General features: G+C 38.0%; 1 protein-coding gene across 2 annotated transcripts in view; it reads right to left on the bottom strand.

Moving 5' to 3' along the window:
* Positions 1-9,690: 9,690 nt before the first annotated feature.
* The window catches only part of whrna (whirlin a), a 209,183-nt gene continuing 197,054 nt past the window's right edge, over positions 9,691-21,819 (bottom strand). For both annotated transcript variants that reach the window (XM_039614236.1, XM_039614237.1), the window contains 3 exons: positions 21,093-21,262; positions 16,250-16,372; positions 9,691-10,532 (listed from right to left, as the gene is read on the bottom strand). In XM_039614236.1, coding sequence (XP_039470170.1) covers positions 10,350-10,532; positions 16,250-16,372; positions 21,093-21,262 — 476 coding nt within the window. In that variant the 3' untranslated portion in view covers positions 9,691-10,349. The remainder of the gene's footprint in view (positions 10,533-16,249; positions 16,373-21,092; positions 21,263-21,819) is intronic.

The raw sequence follows: 21,819 nt of genomic DNA, 5'->3' as shown, positions 1-21,819 counted from the left end.
AGAAAGTGAACACCAACAAAATCCACTTGTGCAGCTAATAAAGCCAGAGGCACACTCACTGAAACAAATAAACATTATCAATAAAGTCAACAGGTGGTGCTGGCAACTATATGAGTTTGACATTTGCAGAGGAGAGTAGAGGGGCGTAGTGTTGCGCATAGCCACACCATAAGCAACAAGTCAGCGCGTGAGCTCTGGAGTTTCATGTCGGAGCCAAGGCCAGCACCTTTCAGTCTCGACTTCTGACTAATGGCGCTGTCATCTGCTGCCATCATTTCTCTCCATCATCGCTTCCTCCTGGATGGCCCTTTAATATCAAACAGAATATCAAAGAGAAGGTCGAGCTGCTGCTGACACGTGTATAACACATGGGGGGTTAAGTCATGAAAAATGGTCAGATTTTGCAGTTAAAATATGGTTTTAATATAATTATGGCTGCTAAACAAGACCACAAACAGCAATTTTTAAAACCATATTATTTACTGCAGTTCAGTAAAAAACATATACAATACTTGCATATTCTAAAATTATGATATATATACACATATATATATATACACATATATATATATATATATACATATATATATATATATATATATATATATATATATATATATATATATATATATATATATATATATATATACATATATATATATATATATATATATATATATATATATATATATATATATATATATATATATATATATATATATATCATATATCATAATTTATATATATTTATTTATATATTATATATTATATATTTATATATATAAATATATAATATATACATATAAGTATCTATCTAGATAGATAGATAGATAGATACATATATGTGTCAAAGATGTACTTTTCCAGAACTACATCTTTGACACAAAAAGCTTGAGAGCCATTAAAGTGCAACAGCCAACAGCAGTTGAGAAATGGACAAATTGTTGGCTTTTTTCTTTTTATCCTTTAAATCCTTTAAATTCAAGAGGTTTTTGTAGGAAAACATGAAAAAGGTTACGCAGTGGGTATTTTATGGTAATGATGGTAATGATGTTCTTCTACAATTCTTGTAAAATCAGATTATCTGATTGTAAAATTAGATAATCTGATTGTAAAATCAGTTAATCCCTTAGGAGGAAAGCAAATACTCAGTAGTTTAGTTATATAGACTTAAGAGAGCAGATCTAGGCAAATTCTACATCATTAGAGCTATTGTATGTCATTGTTACCAGACAGATTTACTATTTTTAATATTTGCTATTAAATTTCTGGCCTTTTCTTTTCCTTCTTTCGTCCTCTCTCTGATGGTATGAGTCATCTTTATGTCTGCAACTACTTCCACAATAGGCTGTTTCCATCTCTAACCTACCTCATAGTCATTCACACACAATCAGTCATTTGCAGACATTCACACTGATGCAGCTTGTCTTTTTCAGTTTATGTTGGGCTGTGTATAGATCTTAGTTGATAGAACTAAGATAGAACTTCCCTTTCCCCTGATGCATCCATATGAGGGTGCGTGACAGTGCTAGAAAATTGCTGCATGTGTGTGTGTGATTGGATGAATGAGACTTATACTAGACGTCCTATATACGTACCAGCCTATTTACCATTTATATCATGACAGGGTTGATTTGGTAAAAACTCTTCCACAACCTTCTTTAAGTGAACACATAGGACCAAACAAGGAGATATGTTTAGGTTAGGTCTTTTGTACATCAGGCTACTGCTGTCAGTGAAGGTGTTTCTGTATGCAGATGGTGGTATATTAATTCAGTTTTATTTATACAGGGGTAAATCACAACAGCGGTCCCCACAAAGGTGCTTTATAGTAAAGGTAAAGACCCCCAAATAATACAGAGAAAACTCCAACAATCAAACCATCCCTGAAATCACCAAAAATAAATGAACAGAACTCTGTCCAGATATCAAGCTTATACTGTTTATGCCAATATGGTTTGGAATTCAATAAATTTAACCTTGTAGGACTTGTTTTCGGTGTGACTTTATCAGTGTCTCACGTCATGATGGAGGAATTTTGGCCCACTCCTCTTTACAATGTTGCTTCTGTTGTTTGGGGTTTGTGCGCATTTGTTCATGCACAGCTATCTTAAGGTCCGACCACAGCATTTCGCTCAGGTTGAGATCTGGACTTTGACTGGACCACTGCAGTCTTGTGGTTTGATCAGATGCAAGTTTGCAGACCTAAGCATGCTACCATGTTCTTTTCATAGTCACACTTGGTCAGTCTTTTTCTAAATCTACTCCCATGAAATTTAACATGCTAACTGAGGCCTACAGAGTTTTAGGTGCAGCTCTTTTGTTTTGTTTTTGTTTTCTTTTTTGTATATTTGATCACTGGATGTGAATTTACTGAGGCATCCACCCCTGTGATGATTATAGCACTGTGTTAACACACTCCCGAATACTCCAGACTGGCAAACTTCCAAAGTGTTCTTTTATAGAGGCGGTCACACTTGCTGATTATCAGTTTAGGCATTTGATCAGCAGCACCTGGCTTATATGGCTTATATTCTTTATTTCTAGGGAAGCAGTAAGGATATACTTGGTATACTTGATATACTTTAAGGACTACATAAAGGTCCTGTAAAAACATTTTACAGAATTAGGACCTTGATTAGGGTTAAAGGTTTTCTATTAAATGCAAAACAAACAATCTTAGAAAACAGTTTTGCCTTGAGAAAACATTAAGTCTGGGTGGGTAAGGTTTAAATGCTGTTTCATTTATTCATATAGATCTATTATTGGAAAAGAACACAGGAAATCAATCTTTCCATTGGCCAATGGAAAGATTTCCAAGATAATTTGGAAAACTTCTAAAAGACCCACAAGGAAAGTGCCTCAACTGTGCAGGTTAGACTTAATACAGCAGAGCTAGGTACAAACTGTTAGAGATCAAATACATGAAGGAGACGCCTTCTTTTGAGATTTTAATTCCCTGGGTAAAACCGTCCAAAGTAAAATATTTAATTTATTTTTGTGGTTTACAGGTTCCAACACCTTAAGAGAGGGCACAAATTTATTTTATTTTTTGAGTGTGTGATGACACAAAAAGGACAAATACTGTAGAAAGTGCATTTCATTGCACTTTCTACAGTACATTCTTTATTTATATATCTATTTTCAAATATTTATACTTAGCTTTTATCCAAATTAAGTTAGGATGTACTCAGACGAACTTGGTGGATTAATGGACACAGTCTAAAGCCTGAACAATCTTAAAGAGCGTTTCCACATTTCCCTCAGATGCCACAACTTAATATACTGTAGTAGCTCACTGAGTTTTCATCAAGCATTTCCAAAAACATGCTTGTAACTGTCAAAGCCTTAACTGTTGAAGAGTTATAGTTAAAAAGTCTGAATGTAAAAGATGTTATGTGAGTACAAAATAAACTAAGTTGCCCAGTTTGACATATTTTCAAATAAGCAGATGCATGGTTGATAGATTTCCTACCAGCCAAGTTTGGATTATTGTTAGAGATGCACTTACTCAAGTGTATTTTGGCAAACCTGCTCCAGTTTAAAGCCAAAGTTTTATCATTTCATCTTAACACTGCTTCAGATGACTTGGGTACAGACAATCCTGTCTCATAGAAAATATGTGTCTATACAAGAAAAGTGCAATTGCAGCTTTATATTTTTAAGGTAATGTATTTGCATCTGTGTTATGTTTTCCATCAATGTAATTAGAAGTCTTGTGTAGATTTGCTGGCATTCTTGGGATCGTTGTTCTGTCGAATGATCCATTTTCAGCCTTACTTTAGCTGTCAGACAGATATCTCTAGAATACCTTGGTATAGAGGAGTTCATAATTAACTCAATGACTGCAAGATGGGCAGAGTCCCGTGGCTGCAAAACAAGCTCAAATTATCACCCCTCCATCACTGTGCTTCCCATCAGGTATGGTGATACTTTGTTTTTTGCCAAACGGGGCACTGTGAATTATGGCCAATGTTAAGGTTCAAAGTTGGAGAAAAGGAGTACGGAGGGCTCACAAAAGAAATAACAACTCTGGTCCGGAAGATGTGATCAAAGCGAAGATTTATTGTTTACACGCGTGGAGTCCGAAGCTGGGCAAAGTCAGCAATCGAACTGAACTTAAAATACTTAGACAAAGGTTTTATAGGGTTGAGACAACAAAGCCCCCTCTTTTGCAAAAACAGACAAAGTACAGCTTACGTCAACTTAAACCACAAAATGTTCCGTGAACTTTAACATAGTTTTAAAGAACATTGTCTTCGGGTCGGTGCTTCCCCTCAGCTCGTCTTCGCTGTCGCTTTCTCCTAGGACATCTGTTGCACTTCCTCTAAGTACGTCGGCACAATTCTGCATTTGCAGCAAAAATACATCTTCACTTCTGCCCTACCAAAATAGATCTACTATGGTGTATGTGTGTGTGCGTACACGTGCGGGGGCGCGTGCGTGCTGTGTACTGCGTACGTGTCATGACCTCTCTCACTATTTGTCTGTCTGTACGTGCAGAGTTTGCATCTGCTTTCTGAACCTTAGTTGACCTCAACTTAAGCAACCAACCAGGCTAAGGCCATCCTGTGTGTAATGATCTTGACTTATATGTAAAATATATAAACAACTGTTTCAATCTACCACAACTACTTAAGGCTTAATCCGCAATAAATGCATACTAAACACCCTTGCACTTAAACTCTGGCTTCAGTTTCACTTCTGCAAAAACATGCTCTGCAGACGCGTTTCCTGTCTCATTTTGGCACAAAGTGTATTTTCCTGTCTCTGCCTTCTACACAGAAACACTGAGATCATAGAAGCATTAAAAACATTTAAATTATAGATTCAACTCAACCGTTTAAAGTGGTTCTTCTTGGACCTGTAATAAAGGCTAATATGATACCAATATATTTGAACATCTGAATGCATCTAGGAAAGCAACATCACTATTAACATGAAACGGTAATGATGATTATCAAAATAGCAGCAAATAATAGCAGTAAAATATTTCTCCCCTTCACACCAAACATCTCTATTTTAGTCTTGTCTGTTCAAAGGACATTGTTCTTGGGATTTTCTTAGATGTAACTTTGCAAATCTAAGCTCTGCTACAATGCTCTTCATAAAGGGAATATGCTTTGTCTTGGAAAACCTTCCATAAAAGTCATACTTGTTCAGTCTTTTTCTAATTGCACTGTAATGAACTTTAATATAATACACACCCTCTAGGATGTGTTCATCCACCTCAACCTATATCTTATTACAGCTATCCCAAGGTACATCTAAACACAAATGGTTAGAAAATTAAGGGTAGCAGAAATATAATTTCAAGTAAATCTGTAGCGATATCACCTTTGTGTGTCTTGTTTTAGTTCATTTGATTTGGAAACCACATTTACTGAGAAGCCAGGTTTTTTGGGGGTTTTTTGTATGATTGACACTGAGCATTTTGGTTTATTCATTCCACACGCCCAAGCAGTGAAACCACATCCATGCATATACTCTGGCCAAGTCTGTTTGTGTTTATTTTTGCCCCCGACTGATCTCAGAACTCACCAGAAAGCTCTGGTTATTTTTACTTCCCTCCAGTTTCTTTTTAAAAAAAATCTTGTTGTTTCATCTTTGTGAGCAGCTTTGTAAAGCCATGGGATACATTTTTCATTATTAGAGATTCAAGATCTTGGGTCATTTTAAAAACAAAAAACAAAAACAAACTACCAGCTAATCAGACAGTTTTAGTATCAGCATAAAGCTTTTTATTATTAAAGAAAACATATGACATATGAAAATGGTCATATTTTTGTCACTGTCGTTTTTAGAAAAGAATAACTCCCCATACTAAGTTCTATTTTATTATGGCAACACAATGCAATAATAATTATATATTTGGTAATACAGTAATGGCTCTTATTAAGACTTTTTTTTTACTGCAGGATATAGATGAGCTGGTATAAACGATCCAAAAAAAGAAAAGAAAAGGGACATATAGCAGCTTCACAGCCAGATAGAGATAAAGAAATTGATGTAGACTACACCAGAGCTAAAATGAGAGAAATGTTTAGATGGATTGAAACTTTACTCAGAATGATTCTCTTCAGAGCAAATGTAAGAACTGTAGCTTCATGAGTTCTGAGGAAAAATAGATTTATATCTAGTTGATTTTTACTTAGGACCAATCTTCTTGAAAAGTACATTTTTAATCTCAATAAGGCTTAAAAAAAAACCCCAGATAGGTAAAGCATAAAAATAAAGATCAGCTAATGTTTGAAGTTTTATTGTCACAACAAAACAGGATCTTCAGGCAGTCCAAGAATTTAATCAGACTTTAGCCTATTATTTTTTGTCCCATAATATATATTGGTGTCATATTTACAGGTACAAACATAGTGGATGAAGATATGAGATTAAAACAAATAAATTTTTTATGATGATTCGTTGAAGGTTGACATTTTACCATCACACAAGGATATGTTGTAAAATCAAAGCATGAACACAATGCTCTCTATTCTCAGTTTGTGTCCAGAATGAATCAGGCATCTTTGATAGCCATATCTCACAGAGCTGAACTGATGGTATTCTTCAAAAAAGCGCGGACTACCAGACTCTGGCTCCCCTGTTTGTGTCTTGTCCAACAGCCCTGTTCTTTTTTCCATAATTTCATATGGTATCTGCAGGCAGACACACACCACTTGCATAAAACGCTTAATGATCACACGTTCACACACAGAGCACTTGGATTAATTACTGTAATCACTCCAAGTTTCTACCTGCAGCCTAATGTGAGTCTCTACAGTGACACATGCAGGATGTTTGCTGTACATCCTCCCCACGCTTGCACTCTTCCTGTGAGGAAGCAGAGCATCTCCACAACAACAAGCACATCTCATTTGTTACTTCAGTCACTCCCTCATTGTCATTCTCTCTCACTCCATCTCTCACTCTATGTCATTGCTTATCTCCTAATTGCGTTTCTATAAATGGATAAAATGTGAGTGTGCATCCAACCACAAGCGCGAAGAAGCGTTACAGAAATCTTTGGCAGTGTCGTCCTCTAAATGTCCCATTACTCCCTCCTTGGGAATAATTACTGCACCGACCATGGCTTCAGCAAGGCCCCCCTGGGTGAAAATAATTATAACTCTGAAATTATGAAATAAAATCATCAATTGTTATTCAGTGGGGGGGAAAGCAGAAGAAAAACTGAGCAATCCGAGAGGGGATTTCATGATCTTTGAGAATACCTCCACACTAAGCTAGCCAAATCTGCAAAACATTGATCCAGAGTTTTGGGAACATAAACGGGGAGCTCCAGAATCCTTTTGCAGGCAGAGATAGCAAAGGTGCACACATTTGTCACTTACGCAGAAGCACAGATCCTTGTGTTAAAAGGTACTCTGGTAAAAGCTGAAGTACTGATTCAACTGTTTTACTCAAGTAAAAGTGGAAAAACTGAAGCTCGTTATTAAAACAATAGAAGGGAATGCAAACTTCATTCTGGCTTCTATTCTATTCTAATTCTGTGATATAGACAAAGGAGACAAAAGTAATGGGAATTTTAAAAAAGTAGCTACAGTAGTACAAACTAACAAATGTAGATAGGTGACTGTTTCTGCACCTAAACATAAAAATTTGTATAGTCTGGAGTTAAAGTGGGATTCAGCAGGTGTGGGAACCCTAAGATCGAGTGCTGTGGTGCAGCATGGGGAAAAGATTCACTTAGCAACCATTTCCATTGTGTGGTCCAGTAGATTTTGTATACAGGCTGTGATCAGCGGCTGCTGCTCGTGGATTTAGCCAACTGCCTTCAACAAGTTATAAACCAAGGCTTAATGAGCTATCACGGCTGATTTCCATCTCATACACACCTTTATATTAGAATAAAGCTAGTACGAAAGTGGAATTCAACTTAAATTTAATGTAATCTCTGCTACCACAGCCTACTCTGCAACAGACGAACAAAGTGAAGTATTTCAACTAACCACTGTAGCCTGCACTAAACTGCCTTTCACGCAACCTCTGAGTAACAAAAAGTTTGTACACCTCAATTTGTGGCAAGGGGTCGCCACAGCGGGTAGCTCTACATGCTTGATTTGGCAGATTTCTTTCTGCCAGATGCAGGATGCTTCCTGACGCTACCCCCAAGGGATTGGTGTTTCCTCCCAGAATCAAAATGGGATCTTTTGCTGTTAGGAAAATGTGTAAACTGCTACACTACACTACACTACACTAATATGAAAAAACAAAAGGAGACATAAACTGAGCAACAAATCATGTATATCTGTTAATAAAACAACAACTCTGAAATAAATAAGGATATTAAATGTACATTTTAAATTTCCAGCCTATCAAATGTCACCTTATAATAATAATGATTTCTCTCTTCTTCTCCCATCCTGTCTTTTCTACATCTTTCTCCATCTCTGAGTGAATTAGTGGTGCAGTTTGTGTGTTTGCTGATGATCTCTGCACTAAAAATGCCTCTCTGGATACCCCACATGGATTGCCATTTATATGTTATTGTTCAACCCATATAGGTTTAAGGCAGTTTGATGTTTGAAGGCGCACAGTGACAGGAAATAACTACCCTCAAATGTCTTAAACCTCACGTAACGAGCCTGTTCCAAAAAGGTAAAGAGTAGAACGTGAATAAAAATGAAAATAAACACTGAAGTAATGTACAGATACTTGAAAATTCTATTTAAGTGCAATAATGAGGTATTTGTATTTTGTTACTTGTGGAAGTAAGGTCTGATTTATGAGTGTGTAGATAAACTGTAGCACTGCTATAGTCATTAAAGCTGGAATCTTACACCTTTGTTTAAAAATCTAAAGTATGTATTTGCAATTTTACAGGCTATGTTAATCTGTAGGACGGCTTTGATTCATATTCATATTAAGTAATGATCATCTTGCTGATGTAAATTACTGCTAAGGCAAAGTGAACATTTTCTCTTTCAGATGCTAACACCATTAAAAAGGTGAGACAAAGAGCAACTTTTATTGTGAAGGAGTCAAAGATAAACAACATAATTGTCACAGTCATTGGTCTATAAAAAAGTGCATTTATAAACAATTAAGATCAAATCAGTTTTAAATGTTGGGAGTAATCAAACATTAAGGAGCAGCCACTCGGAGCCCTTGGCTCACTCCTGCAGCAGTGCAACCAACTCTTTTTATGGCATGCTGCTGTTATGTCCAAATCTAATTATGATGTGTTTAGAGTCATATCTGACTCTAAACACATCACAACCAACATTTTTCCATCGTGCAATGATGGAAAAATGTCTAATTATTGGCTGACAGCTCTGGATAGCAATGTTGTTTTGGCTGATACACCAGCTGTTTGTGACTTTTATTGGCCCCTGAGCAGTAAACACTACTGTTCACCCAGTTAACAAGTAGCATTTATGAGCTCCACTCAAGTCACTATAATAACCTAATTCAGGAGAGAAAAACATACCAATTAAATTATGATATTGGATATAATAAAACACAGTAGAAGTCCTCCACAGAGGTCTTGAATACGATGCAGAATCCCGTTTTTGCATATTGTACTGTGGATGGATAATATTTTCCAATTTGGCTGTCCTAATGTGAAGGTTTTAAACACAGATATAAAGAGAGGTGTGTAAGTGCAAAGTCAGAGTTCATGTCGGAGTAAACAAATATCAGTATTTTATTTCTATTTTTGTCAGTATGACAAGATTCCTCCCCCCCCCCCCAAAAGGATGGTATTTTGATGATGTCACTGTTATTCTGGTAAAATTTGTGGATTCATGTATTGCCCTGAAATCATCACCATATTTCAGATATATTTAGATACATAGATGATGCGACAGAGGTTACAGGTTCTTTTTTAATTCTATAGGAGTACTTTTATGTGTACATTATATATGCATCTGTATCTACATTTGTCCATTTTTACATATACAAATCCAAACTTGTAAAGCCAAGCAATCACTTTATCTTAGATGTGCAGTTGTCTCTCAGTTAAAAGCAGAAAGTAAGTAAAATAAAGTTAGCATGAGACATGGGAGTGTTACGAGAAGTTCCAGAAATCCACACGGTTTAACACAAAAGGTACAGGTTTTCCACTGCAGCACATAATGTCTCACAGTGGGGAGGTAACAAGTTGAGGAGAATCCTGGACAAAGTCCACGGTGAAAGTAATGCCTTGTAAATTCAAGAGTGGGTTTTCCGAGAAAGAAGAAGGGCTCAGATCAGTTGGTAGTTTGTTTACGTTTATCCAAGAGTTGTGCCATATAAATCAATAGAATACTTGAATACTTCTGTATCATCACCCCCTTGAAGTCCTCTTGTCTTGGTGCTACCTTCGTCATCGTACTCCCTCCTCTTCCACTCAGCTATAGTGCCACATTGAACTCAGTCACCAAGAAGTCCACGTAGTCCCTGTCTTTGGTCTTGAAGGCCTCAGCGATGAGGCGCGCTGCGTCCCTGTGCTCGCGGCCCCTCAGGGAAACCCCGTTTACCTCCAGTATAATCTGTCCCACCTTCAGTTGGCCGCAGTTATGAGCTGAACCACCCCTCTGAGAGAAACAGACAGAAAGAGAGGGGAATTTTAGGGAGATCTTATTTAAAACCAGCCATGATTAAATCCAAAATAAATCGTCCTCTTGTGGGAACCACCTGCACTAATATATTTGTTCTTAAAAGAGTAAAAGAGAACAGAAATTCCTCTAAGGTAATAATGCTAAAATAAAATTCAGGAATACATTTGTTAAATTTTTGTCTGTGAATTTTCTGGACCTGAAGCTGCAGTGTGAATACTCTTCTTTATCCTCCTGGATAATATTTTTGTGAATGATATTTGCCAGCAAATGCAGAATTGGCAGCCTTGGACAAGCCTTACAGTCTGAAAGTATTATTTATATGAATTTTAACTTCTAAAAAAAAGAATGACAATTTAAAGAGTGAAACTGACAGAAACATAATCTTGAAATTGGCCTTTAAATCTCCATAATGACTAATAATTCAAAGTCAAGTCAAATTATACATGAGGTTATATATGTAAAATATTTAATAAATATGTATAAAAAAGGCATTATTTTAGATAATTAAGCCACACAAACGCTTCAGATTCAAGTCTATTCCAAAAAACAAGCAACATTTATTTATCATTTGGAGTATCTTGCTTTGTTATATGGTCACAGTTTATGAAAGTGATTTAAACTGGCTTTACTTTTCAGCCAGAAAGAATATATTTGTTTCTAACCTGCCAAAAAGGATTACTTTACCACTTACTTTAGGAAGCTTTTTAAACCCGCTAGAGTTGATGATAATTACTGTCGTTCACTTACACCAAAGTCATTTAAATTGTTTCTGTACCAAATAAAATGGTAAATGGTAAAAATGGCCTGTATTTGTATAGCGCTTTACTAGTCCCTAAGGACCCCAAAGCGCTTTACACATCCAGTCATCCACCCATTCATTCACACACTGGTGATGGCAAGCTACTTTGTAGCCACAGCCACCCTGGGGCGCACTGACAGAGGCGAGGCTGCCAGACACTGGCGCCACCGGGCCCTCTGACCACCACCAGTAGGCAACGGGTGAAGTGTCTTGCCCAAGGACACAACGACCGAGACTGTCCGAGCTGGGGCTCGAACCGGCAACCTTCCAATTACAAGGCGAACTCCCAACTCTTGAGCCACGACCGCCCACCACGATCTCCCTAATAAAATGTAAATAAGGCGGCATAAATATGAAAAAAAAAAAATAATTAATCAGCATAAACACACCCAATCAAATAAAATACAGGCATTAAGATGTTTTTCTATCATATCTTCCAGTGTCATACAGTCAGCTATTAGGTGCACTCAAGAATCTCAGTCTAAAGTAATAAAGTAATAGTAGCTTGGTATTAACAATAGGTAAGTTTGGAATATGAGTGGATAAAGGGCATAATTATAATATTCAGTTTATAAATTTATACCTTCATATTTTTTTTTACATTTTTTTTTATTTATAAAAAAATCCAATTTTGCACATTAATATAATTGTGAGCATGTATTCACATTATTATGAAATTATTTCACCACTATACTAAATAGCATTGCTTCATATCATTCCTTGCTATTATTTTTTGTTTTTGACACATTTCTACTCTTTTACATATTTGATAGCCATAACATTAGAACGACCTGTCTAATATTGTGTAGCTTCATCTTGTGCCAGCTAACACACCTCAGCTTGCCAGCAAATGGACTCAGGATATGTGGTATCTATCACTGGGATACTGTCAATGGATTGTTTGGGTCGCAGCAAAGATTTCTGGCACAACTTCACCTACTTCCAAGGTGCATGGAGAGGATGAAAGAATTCACAATGCAGGAACTCCAGCAACACTTGAGGGAAGATGAACAACTTTAATAATTGACCAACGCGTTTCGGCTTGTGACCCTGATGAAGGCCACAAGCCGAAACGCGTTGGTCAACTATTAAAGTTGTTCATCTTCCCTCAAGTGTTGCTCGAGTTCCTGCATAATGGATTGTTTGGGACCACTGATGAAACTTGTTCATTTTGCAGGTGTTTGATTAAAATAGGAGTTCGCATGTCAGATAAATGCCTTGGACTTTCTGAGGAGCTTCTACATTATGAATTGTTGGGGAGGCTGGTGCAGTCAGGGAGTGCTGTTATTCACTTTATCTGAGTTTAGGTAAAGACTGTTCTGCTGTACATGATTACCTTTTTATGACCAGCTTATTACCTCACTATAACAAAATTATTGCAGAGCTTTGATGTTAAGGGCATCAAAATCCAAAAATAATTCTTTAAAGCCAAACATAACAGGATGCATGTTGAAAATATTATTTCTTCTTAAAGAAAAACAACAAAAAAACACGAGTTTTATGTCTTTCTTCCTGTGACCCTGGTAGGTGACCTCATTATATGTGACTATGACGGCTAAAAACATCAATATTTCTTTCCAGACAAGGGCTGCATCATCATGTTGGTTATTTAAGCTACAACAATTACTCAGTGTTAGGGGAGCACTTGGTCATCATAATGTGAAGATGGCTGTGATAAAGAGCTGTCGCTTCAATGAGCGGTGATGGGGACTGATAACAAGTGGAAAGGCCAGCCAGCAGCAGTGTTTTTGTCGTTACTTCATCCTCTGTATTTGTGATTGAAGTGACCTAAGATGACAGCCCCGGTGCCCAAAGAGATACGAAACACATAAGCCAGTGATTTGCCGTATTATGACTCCACAGTGTTTACTTTCAATACTGCAGAGAGTGTGCATTGTACAGGGTACCTGCTCTGATGTGATGCCAGCATTTTTCCCCTGAGTGAGGTGGATGCCAAGTGGAAAGCTAAAAACATTTTTTTTATTTCCAGAGCAAGTTTATCATTCTGATGCTTGGTCCTGACTGTGAGAACTACTGAGGTTGTGTGCCTTGCTCAAGGGCCTAATAACATTGAGTTAGCATCCCCGGGTGACAGAGCAAACTTTTCACAGCCTTCTTTTCCACCTTGAAACCTGAGCATGTGGAAAGTCTCCTTTCTCTTTTGTTACAAGTGACCTTAAGGCTGTCTTATTATTAATGTCTGTAAATAACTGTGAAGCCATATAGCATTATTGTTCAGGGATGTAGCAATGGTATCATAAAGCTTGTGGTTTTGTCTTAAAGGTAATAACCTCAGTGAACCACTGTGCTGAAAATGTGCTAATTAGAGTCTCAGAAATAACTTCGACTTGATTTAAAAAATTGATTTGCATGAATAATTTAACTTATCTTTAACTGAGTTAAACTTCTCTCATAAAATGAGCTCTAACCTTGTGTCCAATGGCTCCACTGGGGCTCTCCATGCAAGAAAAAGCACCTACTTCCTTTGCTATTATCCACTGCAATGAGGTACGTTTTCATGTTTATTACTCTCTTGGTGAAGTGTCTGAGGTTAAAAAGAAATAGTTTGGGGTCAAACCTTTTGAGTGGTTGCATCTTTTAAGTTAAACTTCCTTGCTCTCTGTGCTTATGAAACCTTCGATATCACAGACCATCCGGGGCTGAAGGGAGGCTTGCTGGCTTGCATATCAGAGTGGCGGCTGAATGAAAGTACAAAACAGCTGCAGTGCTGGCCGTCTTGAAAAGTGATAAGACACCACTTGCTCATTTCTTTCAAAAGCTTACTTTAATATTTGAGCTAAACAAAAATGCATAAAAAATAGGACTTGTACTGTTTATCTCTTTAATGCGAGAGCTCTCCTGATAAGCTCAGCTTCAGGAGCCTACGATGGACCAACACAACGCCCGATGATGCACGATGGAGAAAAATCCATTCAAGCAAAACAAGTGCTATCTGATGACACCGCAGGGGTCTATAAATTTCTCTGAGATTTTCCTGTTTATTAAGGACCTGGTGCCTTTTTTTTTTCTCACTGAATGAATGAACATGAAACTTCTATTGAGGATTGTACAATAACCAAAGAGATGAATGTGAAACAAAACTTTGTTCTTCTTTGAGGAAAACACAAAAAAAGGAACATAAGACATAAGAAAAGGGAGAGTAAGACATTTAAAGGGTAGAGAATACTTGTCTGGAAGATTTGTAGCACTAGCACAGCTACTAGTGCTTCAAATCCCTTTGCAACCCTCCTAACAATCACTTTTGAAACACCTACACAAATACCCAAATACAGGATCTACCCACCAAACCTCCAGTTTATCATCTGTACAAATCCTCCTCCTCCTTCTTCTCCTTATTAACACTGCTCTCACTTTTTTGTGTCCTTTACTCACACTTGCTGTCCTTTCTTCCAGTCTGCTATTTGATTTTGAATGTGCTGATTTCCAATCCTTTTATCCCTTCCTTTGCAATCAGCCACCCTTTTTTTATTTCAATCACCACCTCTGTGGAGTGGGAGGCTGAGAGACAGCTTTGACTGGAGAGTAGACTGGAGTCTGTAGCTACTCCTAGCACTGATATTAAAATTGTAACTGTCTCGTTGTCTGTGTTTAGAAAACGATTAGCGTTGCATATAGTCCTGAACTAGAGCAAGATTTGTTGGCTTGCAAATTACCATGGCAGACAGATATATGCATTCACAGCCACAAGTAATACCTTTCTTTAGAGGTGACTAACCTGCCATTTCAAGCAAAGCTTTCAGAATTTTTCTGTCACTCCGCATAGCTGGGAGCTCAGAATTTTGAGTATTTTTAAATATGACAGATATGCTATAAATGAAAAAGTCTTTGCAGGAAATATAATTGCAACTCTATTTAGCCGCAGCATTAAACTGAACATTAAATATTTGAAATGAGCCTATAACTTCTACCTTTGAGATAAAAAGGTGCTGTGTAATTTGCTGTTTCTGCCTTTTGCCTTTACCCTTTAACACAAACACGCACACACACACAATACCAAGTGCCTCATCCTGACAAAGTAATTACCAAAATCTCCAGGCAGCTAGGGCTTATACATGTAGGCCATTAATGTTGTAATCATCTCTGTAGAGCCCCAATGACGACAAAATTAGCAGAAATCTCAGTGTGAGTTCAGCTGCTGTGTGAATCCTTATGAAGCCTTAAAGAACACAAGATCCCAGCTGGAAGGTGAGCACGTGGCACTATTACAGAAAATCCAAAGTGTTTCAAGGATAAAGAAAAACACAGCTCAACCACGCGAGGACAATACTCGTGAAAATACTGCATGTTAGCAGAGTAAGCAGAGAACTGAATTTAGCAGTGTTATTATGGTGACTGTTCATTTTAAACTCATATTAAACATTATTCTACTCTTGGTTCAGTATATGAGGGGATAGCCTAATATGGTCATCTCACTGAAGCTCTGGTTGTGAGTACAGAAGTCCCACAAATATATGGTTCCTCCATTCAGGTGGAAAATGTATTGGAGTGACAGCACTGTGTAAGTCAAATATCCATCTATCCAACCCCTTAGCCGTTCCTAGGCTAGCTGAGAGACATAATCTCTCCAGTGTATCCTAGATTTACCACGTGGCCTCCTCTCGATTGGACACGGTCAGAACACTTTGCCCTGGAGGCACCCAGGAGGCATCCTAGTCAGATAACCAAGCAACCTTTGCTGGCTCCTCAAACTATGAATTTTGTTTTACGGGCACAAAAATCATAACCAATCGGTGTAAGTAAGTGAGGTCCAGTTTAAGATAAATATGGATTATTTTGAATTGTAAATCATGGAAAGCTACTCTACTAGTGATACACTGGAAATGAGCATAAGAGGTCCAACTTTCAATGTTATTTTATGTTCTTCCTGACTTACCTGTATTGTCACAATTCGTGGCAGAGGCTGGCGAGTGTTGGCTCCACCTTCAATGGCAATACCCAGGGTGCTGGCAGTCTTTGCCACCCTCACTAGTGTAGCGGTAGGCTCCAAAAGCCCTGGCTGAAATAAGGGAGAGTGAGGAAGACAAAATGAAAGGCACATTTATAAATACATTCATAACTTTATAAGATAATCTGCCTTCGATTTGTTGCAATTTGCATGGATTACACCGTACTATACTGTATGTTCGCTCATTTTAATTAAGCAACAATGAGCATAGAGCTTCCTAATGGTTTCCCTTGTTTATTCTGAATGAGCAATCAATTTAACACCTTCACAAGTCAGAGGACAAAATAAAACACATTTAATTTCCATTTCCATGATGTAGTCATGTTTATGCCCGGTCTTGTACAGCTTCCTTCCATTTATAGGTGTTTACTTCCTTTATAAATGAATTTGAAACATGTTTTTGGGTTTTTATGTCCAGGTTCCAAGATCAGTGTGAGTTAAAGGGATTCAGTGTAGTGGTTAAGTTGTATAACATGTATGATTTAAAAAACATTAACTATTAAAAGTTCCAATGTGCTTTGGGCTTGGGTGTACTACAACAATCACTGGATTACTGAATACTTCAGACATCCTGAAAACCTGTTAACCAAGCCATTATTTCTGTTATAAGAGGACTTGGGCCTGGATCCCTGGTAAACTCCCAGAGGATCCAAGGAATCAACAATAAAAGTGCTTGAAGAAATAAAAAAGGGAGACAGAGAGGTTGAATCAGAAATAAAACAAAGGTTTAACAAGCTACACTTTCTGCCAAGAACTAAAAGAAAAACTACAACAGCTCTTAGAAGTTTTAGTAAGGAAAGGGTTACGTTATTAAGGATCAAAAACACACTCCTTCTCCTAAACAAGAAAATAACTACAATCTCACAGCTCAAGCAGTGCCAAGACAAAGGCACTCTGGGTCCTGCCATCTCCTCTACCAAGATTAACTTCTCCCAAATACACTTGTCACAGAAACTTAAGGCAGTGGGAAGAGGAACACTATGAAGCCTACATGTGTTTATATTTTCAGTTGTACTGGCTGTGGTTTAACAGCTACAGCTGCTGATATATTTATGATCATGGCTATTAGACAGTAGAACATTAGACTATTAGATATTATACTAGAAATATACTATAAATAGACTCATCCAAAATGGCTGAGTAGGGACTTCAGAACTTGCCAGAGCAACCGCCCATTTCTTAGATTTCTTCTGAACCAAAGTTGTCCAGTGATAGTTGTCAGTACATTCAAAAGGAATTGTTTATAATTTACAACTTAAAATGACACCCACACTGCTGCCACAGTGTAACTTAGTTTAACACAGTTAACCGAAGCTGTCAGTCACTGAGATGTGCGTGTCAGTGCCTTGTGATGGCTCATAAGAGGCTCAATTACTCCCTTGGTTTCCGCCCCCAAACTGTCAAAAGGTTTGAGTTGAATTTGACAATCAGAATTCAACTTTGAGTGTGTTCCCTGCGACAGCATGTATAGCCAAAGCTCTCAATAAGCAGAAATTCTCATGGGTGTTGTGGCTGCTTTGTTCCCTTGCCTGTTAAGCTCCACAAACATTTGTTAAATTTGTGTGTGCATACTTATATTGTTGGAGTGGCAGTAAATACCTGCATACTATAGCCTCACCGACTCATGAGTTCCCCTCAGCACACAGAAGAGGCAGAGACTAGTTCATGCCATCACCAAACTTCTATTCAAATCTGCCAAACACACTCTGTGCTCCAATGACACTTACCCGGTGGGTAAAGTCCACTCAACTTCACTACAATGACAGAGTAACACAGACTTCTGTCCGCTGTGATTCCTTTGTCTCAAACGCCAAGTTCCAGCATCCTACTGCAGAATAAGTAAGATACTAATCAGTTACCATTTTTAACTGCATCAACTTACTGGACAATACTCCACCTGCAGTCTCTAAACCACACTCCTCTGCTACATGGAGTTACTATTTTTCTCCTGAGCTTGTTTTTAGGAGGCTTTTATGGTGCCATGAATATTCCTGGCAATCAACTGGCAATCGGTCACTAAGGAGGAAAAGTGAGTGTTCCCCAATTAGCTGCCGGCAGTTGATGTGAAATTGACTACAAAAGCCCAAGTCACAAAAACCTTGAGACCAGTCAGCGACTCCTTGGAAACCATCGGTCGCTAGGGAAAAATGAGTAATCCCTGACTGGTTAGTGAGTGGTAGATGGATATTGCTGTTGGTTGAAAATTGTTGCAAAGAGGTTTATGATGGTGGATTCAAAACCTCCTTACAATTTCTTTGGTTGCTAGCAGATCATTGTGGTTGCCTGCCAGTTAGTGAGTGCAAACACTCACCAACTGCTTGCTAAGAAGAAGTGAAACTGTGAAGAGTGCAGTACAAACTGGAAATGAACACCATTAGGCTTCAAAGTAAAATTTGTGCTTTTTGAAATGTGTTGGTTTCAGCTGTAAGGCATACATTTTACTTTGGAGGTGAATGTGCTCCATTTCTGATTTGGATTATACGAGCGTGTGCAGGCATGTTGGCTTCTTTCATGCAAACGAATGTCTGCAGGCAACCAACACAATCACAAGGAAGTTTCCTTTTGGGTTTCACACAGCACCAGTTAGCAATCTCCAGCAACCACTTGCCAACCAGTCAGGTAGTACAGATTTTTTCCAAGTGACCGGAGACCAGCCAAAACGGGTGGCCAAGGGGTTGCTTACAGGCCTGTAGGCATGTGTGACATGTGAGGCCTTAGAGATATGCTTATATAATCATCCATACTCATTTTAGCCTCGCATAAGTGAGGGCTACATCACCTCCAGAGTAAAATATCTAGCTTGGATTAACAAAATCAGTTTATGAGTGACCTTTCTGACATAAAGGAGTGTGTAGTAGGGATGTGGTTTGGAAGAGATGGATGTGCGACGTCCATTAATCAGCTCTCTCTTTATGCAGTAGCATGCTGGAACTTGGAGACAATGACAATCTAGAGCTTCTTAGTGAAAACTTTAAGCAAAACAATTCCCTACACCACTGACATACTTCAATAGCCCAGAGAATATTATTGCTTGGTGCCAATGAAAGGAAGTTGTGAAAGCTATTACCCAGGACAACATCAGATACTCATCTATCTTAGAACATGAACGAAAGACCCACAAAAACATGTTTCAGCATTTTAAAACTGGCAAGAGAGAAATATCTAGTTACGTGATCAGTGGTTTACTCTATTTTCTTGAATGAATTCAAGCCATACTTATATACTTACTCAGGTAACTGCCCCACAGTTCTGCTTTCTGCTGTCTTTTGTTTGACATAAAGATGAGAAGACTTAAAAATGCCTTCCTTAAGTTTATTAAGGACCAGATTTTATGAGCACATAACTCCACTCTTTTCTACAACCACTTGCCTGGCACTCAGGAACAAGCAGAAGGAAACATTTTTCGCTTCTTGGTAGTAAAAAAGCAGCTTTTTTATGCTACACAATCTCTTTGGATGCTGAATTTATCAGCTCTCTCGCCATAAACAATCAGACTACTCCCATCCTTGCTTGTTATTCCTTCCATCAATCACTAAGAACCAGAGAGGGATTTGTGAATTTCATTAGGCTACAGCGCAGTCAGTGATTAAACAAATGATGGAGCATGTGACTCGATGAATGACATGGGTAAGAAATAAACAAATGAGTGAGGCAAAGGAAACGATCTGCATGAGCAAACAGAGGGAGGAGAGAAAAGATCAAGGTTAGGATTAAGAACAGACTCTGGAGGAGGATTAGCAATTAAGTGCATTGATTTATCAACCAGTAACTGGCTTGTTTTTCAACTGACACACACACACACACACACACACACACACACACACACACACACACACACACACACACACACACACACACACACACACACACACACACACACACACACACACACACACACACACACACACACGTACTTCTCTACTTGTGAGGACCCACTCTGACCTTGGACGGACATTCATTTCTTAACACATAAATTCTTAACTACAAGCCGAATACAGTCCTGACCCATTTCCCCTGAACCTGAGCCCTTTGATGAAGTGAGGATCCAAGAAAATATGTCCACTTTTCATATTTATTTTTCAAAAAAATGTCTTTACTTTCCCACAAGGTTACCAAAAGTGCCCTTGTGTTTAAAATACCAAAGATATAGCTTTCAAAACTGCTTCCAAAAAAGACCCACAGTTTTGAAAAAGGTCTTTTTCAGAGTTCCAAAACAGCTGTTGTTCAAGAACATCCCCACCTTGGAGAAATGTTATTTAATATTGAAATGTGACCTTATTAGTCAAAAAATGCCCTTTAATTTCTAAATGTGGCCATTTAATAAAGCCTTTTTCACAAATGAATAGCAGCACTGGACTGTTGCAGCACTTTTGTAGGATAGAGGTGCTTGAAGAATGAAATTGCCCCATGGCGTTGTATCACACATTAGCTGTTGTTTAATCAGGACAATGTATGAATAGTGGAGGTACTAGTCTGGTGGATTTGCCTCTAGCTCCTCGGCATAATGAGTAGTTGCTCTTGCATGATTTACCTTGACCAAACTGCACAGAGTACTTCCACTAGTGAGAATGTGCAGTTTGATAATGTCTGAGGTGCAAGTGTGAAAACGACTCATGAATGTCATTCTTAAACCATAATCTGGTCCTCACAAAGAGAGAAATACAAGAATACTCATGGCTAAATTATACATGTCTAATTTCCTGAAGTTTTAGCGTTAATTCAATCATCCATGCATGTTTAGCTTTGAGCTGCACTGAAGAACCCCCCTCACCGGTTTGGAGGGGTTGTCCCCCCCGCCTCCCTCCTGGGTGTCTCGGGGGAGGTGTGTGCGTGAGGAATGGGAGCTACTTTCTTTCCTGACGTGTCCTGACTCAGCTATGTCCACCCCGCTGTCCTCACTGAGGGTTTGGCCACTGTCTGACAGCTGAGACAGGGTGCCACCTGAGGGGAAGCAGGCACACATTAAGTCAGGGAATCTAAACATAGCATGCAGTTTTTTGACCTCTAAACCATTAAAATTCAAAGTGTGTATATAGCTCACTGAAGTAGAACATGGTATCAAATAAAGGGAAGTTTTTTAGGTAAAGATGTAAAAAAACTCCTCCAATTTTTTGATGTCTTTTGGAAAATTATCTTATTTGATGCCAAATTAAAAGCTTGTTTAGATTAGTGATGTTTGCATACAGTATGTGTAATTTCCAATCTTCTGGGTATTTGCTCATTTAAGCTCATTAAGCCCAAGCAAACACATATTTAGAAAGATTATACTCCGAACATTTTTCACCCTCCTTTATATCTGACACTGCATATTTAATAATAATTAGCAAATCTGAGAATTTGAACAGTATCAGTAAATGTGTTCAAACTTAAGCACGTTTAATTCTGTCAATTCTGTATTCAAAGCACAGTTTCATAACCAGCTGAGTGAATGATGCATCAGTCGTTTAATTCGTAGATGTTAGATTAGATCACACAGGGTTAGGAAATCCCAAGACAAT

Source organism: Oreochromis aureus, linkage group 7 (assembly GCF_013358895.1).
Source record: "Oreochromis aureus strain Israel breed Guangdong linkage group 7, ZZ_aureus, whole genome shotgun sequence".
NCBI lineage: Eukaryota > Metazoa > Chordata > Actinopteri > Cichliformes > Cichlidae > Oreochromis > Oreochromis aureus.
The sequence above is the reverse complement of the archived record's forward strand: the minus strand, read 5'-3'. Positions and strand labels throughout refer to the sequence as shown.